The sequence below is a fragment of the Plectropomus leopardus genome, chromosome 7, assembly GCF_026936395.1.
Source record: "Plectropomus leopardus strain MGB_pleo_1.0 chromosome 7, ASM2693639v1, whole genome shotgun sequence".
Lineage (NCBI taxonomy): Eukaryota > Metazoa > Chordata > Actinopteri > Perciformes > Serranidae > Plectropomus > Plectropomus leopardus.
In genome coordinates, this window is record NC_142182.1 from 7,413,566 (window position 1) to 7,429,409 (window position 15,844).

The 15,844-nt window shown below is 40.1% G+C and overlaps 2 protein-coding genes across 3 annotated transcripts; one reads left to right on the top strand and one right to left on the bottom strand.

Annotated features, from left to right (window-relative positions):
- Nucleotides 1-252: 252 nt before the first annotated feature.
- usb1 (U6 snRNA biogenesis 1) lies at nt 253-5,789 on the bottom strand. The gene is made up of 7 exons (XM_042496628.2): nt 5,414-5,789; nt 4,074-4,213; nt 3,781-3,964; nt 2,856-2,909; nt 2,520-2,625; nt 1,317-1,397; nt 253-576 (listed from the first exon to the last, which is right to left on the bottom strand). The coding sequence occupies exons 1-7, from the start codon at nt 5,566-5,568 to the stop codon at nt 469-471; spliced, it is 828 nt and encodes a 275-aa protein (XP_042352562.1). The 5' UTR covers nt 5,569-5,789; the 3' UTR covers nt 253-468.
- An 811-nt stretch (nt 5,790-6,600) lies between these two features.
- znf319b (zinc finger protein 319b) lies at nt 6,601-14,771 on the top strand. Of its 2 annotated transcripts, XM_042496625.2 has the most exons (3): nt 6,601-6,978; nt 8,238-8,383; nt 8,470-14,771. In XM_042496625.2, exons 2-3 carry the CDS (start codon nt 8,379-8,381, stop codon nt 10,340-10,342), a joined length of 1,878 nt encoding a protein of 625 aa, XP_042352559.1. In that variant the 5' UTR covers nt 6,601-6,978; nt 8,238-8,378; the 3' UTR covers nt 10,343-14,771. The 2 variants fall into 2 exon arrangements, with proteins under 2 accessions (XP_042352559.1, XP_087935898.1); XM_088079772.1 differs by lacking the exon at nt 8,238-8,383.
- Nucleotides 14,772-15,844: the final 1,073 nt, after the last annotated feature.

Genomic DNA, 15,844 nt, shown 5'->3' on the forward strand with positions numbered 1-15,844 from the left:
TAGTTTAACTGTGTTAAGTTATGACTAACTCCCCTCCGTGTTCTTGTCAGTGAGGCTAAAAGATGAGATGTGACTGCGTGTTTTTGGAACCGCTCGCTGTGGTTTCAGTGCTCATTAAGTCCACAACTTCCTTTTCCAGGAAGTGCTCATGTCACCCCTTAAAATGTGCAGCTTCTCACACATTTTAGTCACACGTCAGCCTTTCTAAATCCTGAGCATATCTATTAGCGTTAGTATTCTCTCATGCAAATGTTAGTATAAAACCAGTCGCAACTTTATTTATATACAGTATTAAAATACATCATTTTTTCTCATCTTTGACAGAGTCTTGATTGTCTATGTTGGCAAATGCCACATATCAATCAATACAACATATTGTTATTGCACCACGACATGAGTATGTTTCCAGCTCATTTATGTGGCTAAGAGGAACACAGCTGTAAAGGTCCAGTGGTCATCGGTCAAATTTTAGGGCTGCAGAGGGAAGCGGAAGACCTTGTTTCCCGTCCTGCAACGCAGCTCCTCGCAGTCCAACCTTAGCGTAAATGGCCCGTCTTCGTGGTCATCAATCAGACTCTACCGAGCAAAAAACGAGACGTGAGAACAATAATCAGCTGGTGAGTTCATTCAGTCAAAACTCCAGTAGCTGAGTCGAAGTTCTGTCCTCGACACCCAAAGATATCTCAGCTGCTGTTAGAGTGGAGTGAAGCACGGATGACATTTTTTTGTAGGCTGACATGTCAGTTAGCATCGCCCTGGTTCCATCGTAAAAAAGCCTACGGGATTTTTCCAGTGGATTTTGGGCCGTTGCAGGAAATAAGCTCTTTGGTTAACAAACATTTATGTTACTTTTTTGTTCAACAAGATAATTCTCACAAATGAAGACCACCTGATGATGTTCTGTAGTGTCATTTAGCTACTTTTTTAGCAAGCTTCAAAGTGAATAGTGGGTTATTTAATTATGTATTTTATGTCGTAGAACAAACATTAAAGTCTCTTCAGCTTGTGTTAACCATAGACCTTATTTCAGGCATCGAACTTAAAAACCATTAAAAAAAAAACATTGACTTAAACACAAACGCTGAAATGCTAACTAATTTCCGGGTTTTAGGACTCATTCCTGCACGACTCTATGATCTGAATGAAACATGCAAAAAACAACAGACTTCTGTATGATTTTGACAAAGTTTTGTTATCTAAGGCACATGCATGAAACCAAACTGGAATAACAGTGGAATTATTTGGATGGAAAATGAACACACAGTGAAGTCAACGTTGAATGTTGAAAGATGGACAGACAAAAGATGTCCCCGTACCTGCATCCCCTGAATGCTCCCCTTCATCTTTTCTGTCAGGTCTCCAACACACCAGGCCAGACTCACGTGGAAAGATGGATCCTAGAAAACACATCACAGGGAACATTATGGAGGTAAGACGCAGGTGTGTGCTGCTTCAGTCTCTTTTAGATGATCTGTTCGTGTTTTTAATACTGATATTTTTTTAAATAATAAATTATGCTAAATAATGTAATGGGTGTTTTAGAGTAAAAACACACCTGTTCTTTTAGCTTAAATCAATGCTACAAACTAAAAAAACACCCCATTAATTACTTTGCACCCTGCCGTTTCACCAAAAATTCCCACGGTATCAACACTTGAGCAAAAGAAAAAGGGTGACACGCTGTGAAAGGGTTCTCCCCTTACCCTCCCCCACCCCCCGACCCCCAATAGCAGTCACTGACGTCAGGCTTGATTAGGACACCTGCGTCCTGCTAGTCAGACCGAAGCTGCCAATTAAGTGTTTTCTCTCTATTGTTCCCACTGAAATGACTCAAAATTGGGTTTTTAGAAACCAGGGTTTGTGTTTGTTGTTGCATTTCTTCTTGTCACCTGGTTTATCTATAATAAGTATGTTTTGCAAGGGGGGATGGGGGGGGTGATCACAGCCTGAGTTCCTCTGGCTGTGATCAGGACCTGGTGACAAATAGAGGATTTGGGGAGTGTGGATCATCCTAGGGATAACTATGAAGTGATTCTGGTGTAACTGTTTAAAGTTTGCCAACCAAATACTGAAATTGACCTCTAGGACGTGTCTGATGGTTATTTTCCTCTCCTGGTTTACCCTAACCCTCTGGCACTCATCCAAGTCCAATCAGAGTGGGCCCAGGTGGGGTTATTAGGACACCTGGGCTGTGACTGGGGTTGGACGATTTTTTTGTTTGCAGCTTGCTGAGAGGCTGTGGTTTTTCTTTTCAGTTGATTTTGCCTTAATTGTTTTGGCTAAGTTTCCTGGGACTTTTGCTCTCCTGTTTCTGTTGCAAATTTAGTTAATAAATTCCTGCCCTTTTTATTGCCTCCTGAGCTTCCTTAATACGCCACCTGGTCCACTTCATTTCAGAGCCAGCCAGCCACACCAAAAAAACTCCCACATTTTGTAGTGGTGCTGTTTGCAACCTTACACACAATCTGGTCCAGCAGTAAACTTATTTGTGTGTTAAAATACACGAATAAGACAGTAACCTCATAGAAAGTGTCCAGATGAAACTCCGTCATTGTTCTGTCCACTACTTGGACCAGGTCCAACAGCTGAGCATGCCCAGTGGACACTTCCATCCCCAGAAACGTCCTGCAGGGGACAACAGAAACATACAGGTCACCCAACCATGAAGAATCGATGCTCAGGAAAATAAAACACATTAGGACTTAAAATGTATTTTTGACAGATAAGTCAATAACTTTTTGGTAAAATCTGAGCAGTGTCACAGAGATTTTTTCAAGTTTAAAGAACCTTAGCTGGTTCAAATCATAAATGTTTTGTAACTATGAGAAAGAGACAGTTGAAGGCTGCGGCTGTACCTCGTCCTCTCTGCGTTGCAATAGACCTTCAGTCTCCCCGCTGAGCACGCAAACCTGCCAACAACAAAAGGCTACAATGAAATTTCCACATTAAATCAGCTGTAAAGTGTCAGCATGGGAGAAACTTTTATTTTCTAAAACCTCTGGGAGCTTTTTTTCATTTATTCGTTTTTTTAATTTAAATTTCCACTTGACTTTATTTTTAAAAAAGGTAGGAACTTGCTGTATATGATCTCAAACATTTGCTAAAGGCATTTAAACAAAGTTTTGTGTTGGAATTTGTCATATTCCAAATTCTAAATATTCACAGAAAGATTTTCATTTTTATTGTAAATGCAAATCAGTTCCAAATATCGGTTATTGGTCTCATTCACTGTTAATAATCAGTATCAGTATCGTCCCTGAAAAACTAATATTGGTCAACCCCTAATTTATGGTAATACTATGAAGATTACAGAGCCTCTAAAGTCCAGAAAATTGGAATTTAAAAAAAAATCTTGTGCACACATGAAAGAGTTAGTATCATTATCTTATTTGCACAATATTTAAGGAAAAAAAAAGTCTTTGGTGACTTTAAGGGCTCCGCAGATCATATATGACTGTACTCTCTGCATTGTTTAATTTCTCTTCAACATTTAATTTCCTTTTGTCTTACTATCTTGCCTTGTTCTATTGTGATACTTATTAAAAAAGCAGCATATCCATTTTCTTAATACCTTTTGCAACTGACACTTTTTTTTGTCGCATGAGCAATTAAATGATCTGTCCTTCAAATATCTTCCTGTGTATACTGCGTATGCTTTGCACAATAGCTCACAGTAGTATAAAGATGGAAAAATGAGCAAATCAAATTAACATAAAATGTAGTTTATTTATTTAATTTTGTAAAAATCAAATCCTCTTGTGCATGTGTGTTTGAGCGAACCTCTTGCAGTGCACCAGGCCCGCCCTGAGGCTCCGGGTGAACGGTTGGATCCAGTGGTGTCTCAGCACCACCGTCTGTGAAAGACTGAGGTGGAACTCCTCCTGCGGGGTCAGAACCACGCCACGGGCCCCGGCCAAGGACAGCAGCTCCTCCAACAACTCCCCGAACTCCTCCTCAGGATGGTCTGACGTAAAGAGGGAAACACGCACGCAAGAATCCAAATTAGGTGAGGAATCCGGTTTAATAAATAATAAGTGATCGATCAGTCATCGACAGCACAGTGTGTTTCTTACATGGAAAATAAACATATGTGGCCCAGTTGCCTCTCTCGTGTTTGAAGGAGCGGAGACGTCCACCATGAAGAGAACTGTCTTCAGTCTGTGAGTCCTCTTCATCTGGAAACATGTCCAACAGGCGACCAGGGAGAGGCAGCCTGATGGAAACCAGTGAGACCAGTGAGACCAGTGAGTTTATCATCCAGGGGTCTGCCCAGGCTTGATGAAAAGTCCTTAATTTTCAGATATGGTGTTCTTTGTAGCGTCCTCTTCCTCCAAAAAAACTCTAGCAATTTTCCTAAAAACTGTTTATTATTTACCAGCACTGGGGTTGGAGTTATGTTTTTTTCTGGCTTAGAGGAGGGACACAAAATTTTAAATGGCTGTATTTTGTATCTATATTACCTACAGTTTTTTTTTAAAGAAAACATAACTTCCAAACTTGACATGTTTTCTTTAAAAATTTCCAAAATTACACTAATTATCAGAAAGTGTTAAACCAGAAATTACTGTTGGGTTTTCAAATTCTGGATGGTCCTTAAACATATTATGTGGGATAAATGCTTCAAAAAAAAGAAGCATCTAACAAATCTATGCTTAAAAGTGATAGATGTTTAATCAAAATCAATTTATTTTACGTCTCATTTAAAACTTTGTCAAAAATAAACTATTTGAACTAACTAACCAGCATACACAACAAGAATGAAAAAAAACTTATCACTTTTAACCCTTTAAAACCTGAGAAAAAATTAGCAACAAATTCATAAAATATACAAGAAAAATTACCAGAAAATTTGAATGTAAAAGAAATAAAATTTAAAAGAAACTTTTAAAAAATCAAGACAAATCAAGACTTTTAAAAAGTTTTTAAAAGGTTTTAAAAATTACAATAATTAGATGAAATAATTTTAAATAGGTTATTATAATAGTTATAAACAAAGCTTTCCCTTTTCCTAGCTATTTTTAATTTTCTAAATACACAATTTTCTTGCAATTTGTGTAATTTATTACCAAGGTGCTCATTATCTTTTATCCCATGTTAAAAAACAATCACACCAATTTACTTAGGGTTCAAAGGTTAAAATACTCCTGTGCTGTTTGAAAACAGCACATTAGGCTTTAAAGAGTAAAAAAAAAAAACATAATATAACATAAAAAAAAGTATGTTTTTAAAATCTAACAACTAATAACAGTGGAGGGAGGGTCGTGCAATTTCCTCCAAGCCACTCAGAAAGGCTCAAGGAAAATTATTTAAAGCTCTGGGAAACAAAAAGCGAAAATAAAACAGACACTGCACAGCCACCATCCTCCTGATAAATACAGAACAGTCCCTTAATGTACAGAACAACACCACCTACCTTGTTTTGGTAACTTGTTCCTGAATTTTGGGTTTCTTGCTCGCTGGGCTGCCAGTGTTTGCACCGTCTTCCTCTTGACACTTTCGAGACAAACTTTTGTTTGGATCAGCCGCCTCACTGTCCTCCTCTGAGCTGCTGCTGTAGCTCACCAGCATCCTGCCGTGTGTTTTTAGTGTGTCAGGGCATCTCTGACACTATTTATACGCGCACATTTTTAGTAAGAGGTTGAGAGGAATTTATTATTATTTAATCTGAAGGTTAAAGAAACACGTTTGCTCCGCTTCAACGCGTATTTTCCAGCAGCTTCAGCGTATATCCCACGCAGCTTTGCACTTCCGATGTAAACAACCTGTTGTAATGATGATTTAGGTCCCAGTGAAACACGGACCCACTCGCATTGGTTCCTCTTTCAGAGGGTTTAACCACGGGAAGTAAAAAGTGTTTTTGTGTACTGCTCAACCCAAAAGATTCCCTGAAATTAGTAAGAATAAGTGAATAAATGAATACACACACACACACACACACACACACACATATATATATGTATAAACTGTAACTTAGTTTGCAAACTGAGATTAATACAAAACATAATCAATAAATAACATAATCCATGTGTGTGTGTGCGTGTGTGTGTGAATTATAAATATGCATATATACATATACATACATATATATGGATCATAACTTATTTGCTCATTATATTTTGTATCAATAATCTCAGTCTGCACACTAAGTTACAGTAGAAGTAGCATGATACAATATGAAAGTGTATTTGAATAAATGTATTTGTTATTTTTCACTGCTTATGTGACATTTTCAGCGCAGTACTTTTTCTTGTGATTGAGTATTCTTATAATGCAGTATTGTCATTTTAATAATAATACATAAAAACCCCAATCTATCTATGCTATAATTTTTAAATTCATTTCACCTTTTACTTCAAATGAAATCAAACCAAAAACCAATTTGCTTAGATTTTAAAGGGTTTAATGGGGTGATAGGTTCAACGTTGTTGTGGTTTTGACTTATAAACTGGTAATAACACACTTACTCTTTAAAACTGGAATAAATAGAAAACTTTTGCAGGAGTGTTTCATTACAGCTATCATACACACAACATACACTGGTTTCCGTGTGTGTGTGTGTGTGTGTGTGTGTGTGTGTGTGTGTGTGTGTTGTGAGCATGCCAATTAACTCTTGGTTTATTCATGTTCCCGTGCGCGGGCAGCAGCTCAGAAGCTAGCCGATAGCTAGCTAGCTATTTATATCAAAATGCATATTTTTTCGCCCCCAGAGGGGATGCCCTAGGAGCCAAATAAATGTTTACTTGAAACGACACCGTTTATGGGGCGATTTGGGAAATCGCGGGAGAATTTTCTCCCATTTTAGTGACCCGCAAATCCCGTTTTTTCGGCCCCTGGAGCCACAGCGCTCGAACAAGAAAGCACCCGAGCCCCGTTTGCGGATGTGAAGAAGGGACCTGGTGTAATTTGGGGGTTTTAGCTAACCTGCGGTAGACTGGCATTTTACCCGGAATACTTTACAGCCTTGACTGGACGCTCCAGGTATGTAAATGCAGATTTTCTCAGCACTGTTTACATGCACTAACAAAGGTGTCGCTGCAGCGGTTATTTCCCCGTGGCTAACGTTAGCTTAGCTCCTTCCTCTGAGGCTGCGTTAGCATGTGGCTAGGCTAGTTAGCTAACCTCTCCTGATTACAGTGATCTTTGCCTGGAGACGAAAAACGTTATGATGCGCAGACGCTGCCTACCACTTTTTTTTTCTTAGCCGCGAAAGGTTGAGCATTTTCAATTTTTTGCACAGACAGTGGTGGAGCTATGTAACTAGTAAATTAAAGATTCAAACAGACGGCTTAGCGTTAGTGTTTTGCATCCAAGTGAGTATGTTAATGAATGATCACTTGTGTGATCCTGCGTTTCACATCTTCACAAGTTGTTTATAAAGACATTTCATCGTGTTGAGATGCTTTTAGCAATGTCAACGTGCAGCACAGTGATGTTTTACACCATTGCATGCTTTCTGGGAGATACAAATGATTGATGTAAACACGGTTTGATCAGTTCAACTCTTCTGACAGAGTTGATTAATGAGCACAGAGGAAAAATCTGCTCTGATAATTTGCCAGAGACGCTTTCTGCACAGTCTGGCAATAAGCTAAACCCAATATTGCAACAACTCTTACAATATAATTAATCCACAGTTTCTAATGCTTGTTTCTTCTAAGTTTACATAGCAGACTGCTTAATTACGAGCTTTTTACTACACAAATAGTATATTTCGACCAGGGTGACCTGCTTGTTAGATCACTGGATGTTGCAGGTGTGACATAATGCTGGAGTCGATATCTTAAAGCAGTGATACTCAATTTAAGGCCAAATCTGGCCCCGATACGGTGCAAGACTTTGTACTTTTAATATATAAATGTGTCAGAGTGCATGAAATAGCAGCAAAATAGAGCTTGTTTATTAAAAAAAGTGTCAGTGGAAGATCTCCGGCAACCTTGACAGAGGTCCTCGCCAAGCCCCTAATGTCCCAAAATCCTAGAAATGTCCTAAAATCCAAAAATATCCCTAAATCTGAAAATGTCACAAAATCCTAGAAGAGTTATTAAATCCTACAAATGTCCTAAAATCTTAGAGACATCCTAAAATCTTTGAAACATGTAGGGGCATCTGCGACTGTCCTCTGGCCTCCTGTCATTTTCAAAAGTGGCACCTTTATCAAAGAAAGCTAAACCCAAAGTGTTGACACTGATTAACCCCTTTTTGTTCATTGACTCACCTTGATTCCCTTTTTCATACAGACACCACTTGAAGGACACACAAAAGTGAAATAGAGGATTTTCTTCCATCCCTCCACACAAGTGTGATCACACGGCTTTTCTCCTCAGCTCGACGCTTAATCCGCCATCACACTTTCCAGTCCTTCAGTGCCACTTGCTGAAATGGAGTGAGTTTCTCTCCTGTTTTCTTAAAACACCCTGAAACCTTTATCTCGTTATTCAAATGTGTTCGGATCTCTCTCTCTTTCTGCAGTTGGGCCACGCCGGCTGCCAAACTGAATCCTTACACCCGCGCCCGCATGACAGAGGCCTGGCAGCAGCATGCAGTCGCTCCACCTCCAGTCGTCCACACCATCCCTCCAGGAGCTGAGAACGCGTTGGGCTGCGCGGTGTACGGCATTGTGCTGCAGCCGGACGCTACGTCTTTACAGCAGCAACAGCAGCAGCAGACGCAGCACGGACAGCACAGCCAACACAGCCAACAACACAGCGGGAGTCAGCAGCACGGCGGCGGGCAGCACAGTCAGCAGCAGCACCCCGCTCAGGCCCAGCAGACCTCCCTACAGGTAGGGACAGATGCAGGACACAAGTGTGGGGCCTGTGGACATGATATCTCCCACCTGTCCAACCCACATGAGCACCAGTGCATGGTGAATCAGGACAGGTCGTTCCAGTGCACCCAGTGCATGAAGATTTTTCACCAGGCGACGGACTTGCTAGAACACCAGTGTGTTCAGGTGGAGCAGAAGCCGTTTGTGTGTGGGGTGTGTAAGATGGGCTTCTCCCTACTCACCTCTTTAGCCCAGCACCACTCCTCCCATAACAGCACCAACCCAATGAAGTGTTCAATATGTGAGAAGACGTACCGGCCTGGTTCTTCGGGCAACATCACACCAAACTCAAATAATCCCCAGCAGCCCAGCAGTGACGGGGCGTCAGCCAGCAGCAGCTCATCCATTCTCCCCTTTCCCTCGGCCCGAGACCGGCCGTACAAATGCTCTGTCTGCCAGAAGGGCTTCAAACACCTGTCAGAACTCACGCGGCACGAGAGGGTGCACACAGGGGAGAAGCCCTTCAAATGTGACACATGCGACAAGGCCTTCAGCCAGTCGTCACACCTACAGCACCACCAGCGAACACACAGCAGTGAGCGCCCTTTCAAGTGTGCTGTTTGTGAAAAAAGTTTCAAGCATCGTTCACACCTTGTTCGCCACATGTACGTGCACTCGGGTGAGCACTTATTCAAATGCAACTTATGCGAGCTGCACTTCAAAGAGTCGTCAGAGCTCCTTCACCACCCCTGCCACCCGCAGGGTTCTCGCCCGTTTCGCTGTGCCACGTGTGGTAAAGGTTTCAAGCGTCCGTCTGACCTCCGGCAACACGAGCGCACGCATTCGGAGGAGCGTCCCTTCCACTGTGACGAGTGTCAGATGAGCTTCAAGCAGCAGTATGCGCTGGTGCGCCACCGACGCACACACAAAGACCCTACTGACCGGCCGTTCAAATGCAATCTGTGCGACAAGGGCTTCATGCAGCCTTCTCACCTCCTCTACCACCAGCACGTCCACGGCATGGACAACCTGTTCAAGTGCGCCTCATGCCAGAAGGAGTTCAGCCAGTCAGGAGAGCTGCTAAGACACAAGTGCGGCGAGTCGTCCAACTCTTCGCCCGACAAGCCGTACAAGTGTGACGTTTGCGGCAAGGGTTACAAGAAGAGTTCTACGTTACAGCGTCATCAAAACTCTCACTGCCAAGAGAAGCCCCTTAAGTGCTCGCTCTGCGACCGCCGCTTCCTGTCCTCTTCGGAATTTGTCCAGCACCGCTGCGACCCGTCGCGGGAAAAGCCGCTGAAGTGCCCAGACTGTGAGAAACGTTTCAAATACTCATCAGACCTGAACCGACACCGGCGCGTGCACACGGGGGAGAAACCGTACAAATGCGGCCACTGCAACAAGGGCTTCAAACAGCGCGAGCACCTCACCAAACACCAGAGCACGCACTCCAGAGAGGGCCAGTTCAAGTGTGTTTGGTGTGGCGAGCGTTTCAGTGACTTGGGCTCTTTGCAGGATCATACGGTGCAGCACACAGCCGATGGAGGCGGTTACCCCGTGCCCCAGTGCATATAAATCTCTGAAGACTTTCTCTGTTGAAACTCCTGTCCACATGTCCATCCTTTGTAGGCTTTTTAATTTAGCCTAACTGTCACGACATTATTATTGCATTCATTCCCACCAGTGATATCTCATGATTCTGCTTTACTAACCCGCCCAAAGCCCCGTTTAACTGTGACGCAGTCATTCCATTAGACCTGAGCTTTTTTCTCTTTGCTCCTTTTCTTCTTCTACCTGTCCTCTCCCCCTTTTCTTCAGACAGAAAGCAGTGAAGAGACCAAAACCACTTAGACTGCCATCATTCATGCTTATGCTGCGCTCAAATGGAAGCATTGAGTCACGTAAAGTCGTGAACTCGGAGCTCACCACGTTTACATGCACAGTTCAGTCGAGCTTTAGTTAAAGCTCGATTAAGCCAATTAATTATTAATGAGACTATTGTCCTCGTCCCAGTATACAAACACAGAGGAAGAATCGATTTATTGACAGAAATATGTCCAACTTCACCATGGTTGGTAAAGTTTTGACCCGTTCAGCTAGCTGCTATGGTACCTTCTTCTGGTTAGTAAACAGGTTTCATGTTGAACGATGAAAATATGTAAAACTTTTCGGTGCCGTACATTTAATACGTTCACTACGTTTTACTTTTTACCTTTGTTTTGTTTAATTTCAAATTTAATTTGTTACGGTTTTAGTCAAAATAACTGTTTATATGTATTTTAAATGTCCAGTTATAATCGGACTAACACAATAATTCGACTTTTTCTAAAATCACGTTAACATACTGAGCGACGAGATTGTGAATACCACAAAAAGGGGGCATTCATATGCAGGGTTCCCATGGTCCTGAAAAACCTAAAAAAAAAAATAAAAAAATTGAATTTCAAAATCAAATTTTCCGGCCCTGGAAAAGTAAAGTCTGAAATTTTTGAATAGTTATGGAATTAACTTGTTACAGTACCCTGTTGATTACCTTTCATGTAATGTAACATAATGCCAAATTGTCGACAGGACGTCGCTCTTATATCCGGCTGTGTGTTTCTTACCATCACGTACGTTTCTTCATTTCTTTCCGTCCCTCGGTTCATGTCTGGCAGCTACTTAAAATTAAGTTTGAATAAAGTTGCAGTCGGATTTGTGTGAAAAGCGCTGGACAGGTGGGACAATAACATGACAAAAGGTAAATCGCGGGTGCTTGAACAGTCATGGAAAGGTTTTAAGTATTGTCTGTGAAAATGTGTTGGAATCGTGCATCGTCTGGTCTCATGAACGCGGTAAAATCAACCCCATTTGAATGCAGCATTAATCTGAATGATGCAGACAGAAAAGGTGCCATAACAGGTTTATTTAGCAAACATGCTCCCTAATTTAGTCCTCTTATTAAAAAGTACTGTCCCTTCATTGTCTAATAAGTTACAGTCTTTGTTTTTGTGTTCTTTTTTTTAAATTAGTTTGGCAGTTAGCATGTTTTAACAGTTTGAAACCTGGACAAGTTTTTTTTTTTTAAAGAAGGCATTGTGCAATTTAAGAAGAAATTACCCCAAAATTAGTAAGAGTACTCCCCATAACAAAAAACAATCAAGAAAATGGGAAAGTAAAAAAAGGGAAATAACCTAAAAAAAGCTTGAAAATAATAATAATAATAAGAAGAATTCTGTCAAATAATTTTAAATATAAAATTGTGATAATTATAAATATAGTTTAGTTTGAGACATTTCCCCTAACTTTATTAAAAAAATAATTACAAATTTCTTGCAAATTGTGGGACATTTCTCACCAAGTTGCTCATTGCCTTTTTCCCTCATGTTTTTGATAGAAATCAAACCAATTTGCTTAGGTTTAAATTAAGTACTTATGAATTTAGCATAAGAAAAGTGATGTTGATTGTACTGTGTACTGACTGAATCAATACTCGAGTATTTGTCTCAGCTGACGGTGCCTAAAGCTCTCGTTACTGCTACACTGTCCACTAGAGGGGGATCATTCCCTTGTTTTTTCTTTCCTCCTTTCTCCCTCCCTCTCTCCATCTGTGTCTCAGCCTGTCCCTGTTAAATATCAGAAGACCGGAAAGTTGGACTGAACCCTCCGACACACGTGTACTCACAGTCATTTGTCTTCGGTCACGCGAAGAACGACCGAAAACATCCGCATCATAAAGTAGCCAGTAAACTCCTTCACGAATGTGAACAGGGAAAATGTTTTTTGGTCCTAAAGTGAAATAATTCAGATGATAAAATGTCTGTGAGTGTGTGTGTGTGTGTGTGTGTGTGTGTGTGTGTGTGTGTGTGTGTGTGTGTGTGTGTGTGAGAGAGAGGCACAGTTTTTCTGGCTGCCTCATTTTGCACCAAAACACCAGTCTGATGCGGCGCCCAATCCCGAACCAGCTGAAGTTAAGCATCAATGATTGACATCAATCTCGCCCTCACGTATAGACAAAATATAAATTTCAGACTAACACAATGGTCATATTCCTCCAGACGTCAGTGCTGAAAATGTCCCACATTACACTTCCTCTCTCAACCTGTACATACTCCGGATGTGTGAGTGTAATGTCTTTCTTAAAAACGATATGTAAGAACTGTTTTTCGTATTCTTGCTACTTTCTACCATGTGAAACGTTTTGACAAATGCTCTTTGGTTCTTTTTGTAGTCCATGTAGTGATTGTATCGGTATGTCGCGGGGAATGTCAAAGACCGCCCTGCGTTTGTGTGTGTGTGTGTGTGTGTGTGAGTCTGAGTGTGTGAATGTAAACAGTATTCTGTCTAACAGGGAAATTCAGACTGTAGAGAATTGTATTAGAAACGTTTGAGCAGACCTGCGCCTTTTTTTAAAAAAAAATTTACTAACCTTACTGGTCTGTCCGAGCTCTTTCTGCAGGACGAACCTGCGCTTTGTGTTCAATATTTTCCATGTTTTGAAAGAACTGTTGTGTTTAATGTCCCGTGTTGCGTGGAGCTGGACGCTGCGTCTGTCAGAGTGGGCTTTGTACCAGAGTGAATGACACCTTTCCTCCTCTTTGAATGCTATGAGATTGTTTCTGCTCTTAAAGAGCTCGAATAATAAGTCGGTTTACATGTTAGCTGTGATGACCATCTTTTTCTTTTTTTTTGTTCCCTCTCTCCCCCCTTTGTCGCTGTTGAATCATGGTTTGAGTGCAGTATTGAAAAGTATTGAATACAAACGAAGGAGACGGATGTTTACTCTGGCTTGCAGTTGTTTTTTTTTGTCAGAGCCTTAAATCGAGGCCGCGCTGCCTCTGCCTCTTCTGCAGCTTTCTGTTTCTGTCCATCGTCATCACGCCCAGTCAGATGGTTGCTTTCATCAGCCGTCACATTTTTATTTCTTAAATCTGGCATTATAAGACTGAAGAAGTTACTGTATGATTTTTTTATGGTTTTACATTTGTTTATATTGTTTTTTTAATATTCTTTGAATTGATATGAAAATCTATATTCCTCAACAGAGAGACCAGGGCCTTGGGGTAGATTTGGGATAAAGATGGCTGTATTTTTATTTTATTTTATTTTTAAACACATCTGTCAGCTTTCACAATGTAGAATTGTTCCAAAAAGCCAAATCATAGAGAAAATGTTGCCAACATGAAGAGTTCTGTGGGGTGGTTTTGCAAGAGTTGAATAATTCGACACAAATGCATCAGTGATGGTGGGTTCATATTTGCCAAGAAGTGCTTGAGGACTGACTTGTTAATTGGTGCTGACACATCTGATGATGTGCATAATAAAAAAAAATAAATAAATAGTCACTCCAGGTGCAAGATAAGACCCTCACGCCGAACAGTACTAGTGTACATTCAAAGCTGAAGAGTAGTTGCAGCCCAGCAGCTCTGGTTTAGTATTGGCGAGGGCGACTGTCTGGTAGGGAAAACATTAACAGACCGATGTGAGCGTACAGTGAGAAATACTGCAAAGTGAAAGAGAGAGCTGCATTTTTTTTACATCTTGATTAATTCTGAGTTTAAGAAGCTCCATCCCATATCTAACACACAGTCAGGGAAAGGAGAGGAAGATCTCCTAAATAAGCACAAATTAAATAAATCCACCCTTTGCATTTTCTCTGGTGGTTTCAATGGGAAAAGTCGATTCAGGCACCAGTTTATTCCCCCCATCCTCTGTTTCCTTTTCAGTTGCGATCAATACAGCCGTCAGACCCTGGTGTCTCTTGCTCTCTGCATGCTTGCTGTGTTAGTTCCTGTGTTCTGTCCCTGGGAACTGGTGCTCCCCCCTCTCCTCACAGCGCTGTTCCCTCCTATAGCTTTTTCAAATTGTACTGTAGTTTATGTGAATGATGTTGAAAAAAGTGAAAAGAAAAAACTTTGTGGCGACGTACAGTACGTGTACATTCATGCTAAGATTATCTGTATGTATGTAGCATTCAATTACACACAGCACTAACAAATAAAACTTTTTTTCATTTATAAATTTACATGTGTTATGGGATTATTTAAGATGAAAATCAAACAAAATACATTATTCTTATGATTTAAGAGTTTTTCATGATGTTTGTTGGCTTTTTTTGTATTTTTAAAATATTGAAAAGTTTTGAAAATTTCCACATAACATCTCAGTATTACAAAAGATACTGCAATTATCAAGTATAACTCATATATAAGTACAATACTCAATCTGTCAATAAAAGGTAAATTAAAGGATAACAGCACAAAGACAAAAAAAAGTTAAAAATAATATAGTCAAAAACAGGAAAGCACTCAGATTACAGCATTTTTTATTATTGCCACACAGACGTTTCGGGTCAGACACCCTTCTGCAGTGTGTACATTTGTCCTCACATGAAAACAACTACAGTGCGTTCCAGCAGCTGGAGCCAACATTTTTAGGATGCAGAATCACAGTAATATGTATTTAAATAGTAAAAGAAATAAACAATTAAAAAAACTTAAAAACAGATCAATAAGTAAAATAAAATGATAATGACAACAGCAATAGCCATAACAACAATAATAATATATTTAAAAAGAAAACAATAATAATAATATAAGATGAAGATTAAAAAAAAGATATGTATATAAATAAATACATAAAATTGGAGGAAAAAAACCTAAATCAACAAAATGAGGGGGAAACACGCAACTGATATCTCCTCATTTAACCCATTAGGAATGAGGGTGTCAAGGTGGTAAGTCTCCAAAAAGTCTCATAAAGTTTTTTTGATTGATTTATTAATTGATGTTTATTTTGAACAAAAAAGTAAAAGAAAAAAGTGATCCATGTTCAAAAAGGAGTGAGAAGAAGCTGAAATTTATCTAATCCCACCCCTTCTCCTATACTTATGATTTACATATCTATGGTGTCTATCCTGCATCCCTAAAATTGCTAAAATAGTAATATTGATCATCCCGATCATAATAACAACATAAATAATCACAAAACAACAGTAATAATAACAATAATTGTACAAATGTACATCTACGGTATATACATCTGCATCAATAAAAAAGGACAATGAAAAAATGACTTCACAATAATAAACATAACGAT

Coding starts and splice junctions, on each gene's coding strand:
- usb1 (XM_042496628.2), bottom strand. CDS start 5,568: ATGCTGGTGAGCTACAGCAGCAGCTCAGAGGAGGACAGTGAGGCGGCT. Junction 3,965..4,073: donor CACATATGTTTATTTTCCAT/GTAAGAAACACA, acceptor TCTTTACGTCAG/ACCATCCTGAGGAGGAGTTC. Junction 577..1,316: donor GGAGCATTCAGGGGATGCAG/GTACGGGGACAT, acceptor TTTGCTCGGTAG/AGTCTGATTGATGACCACGA.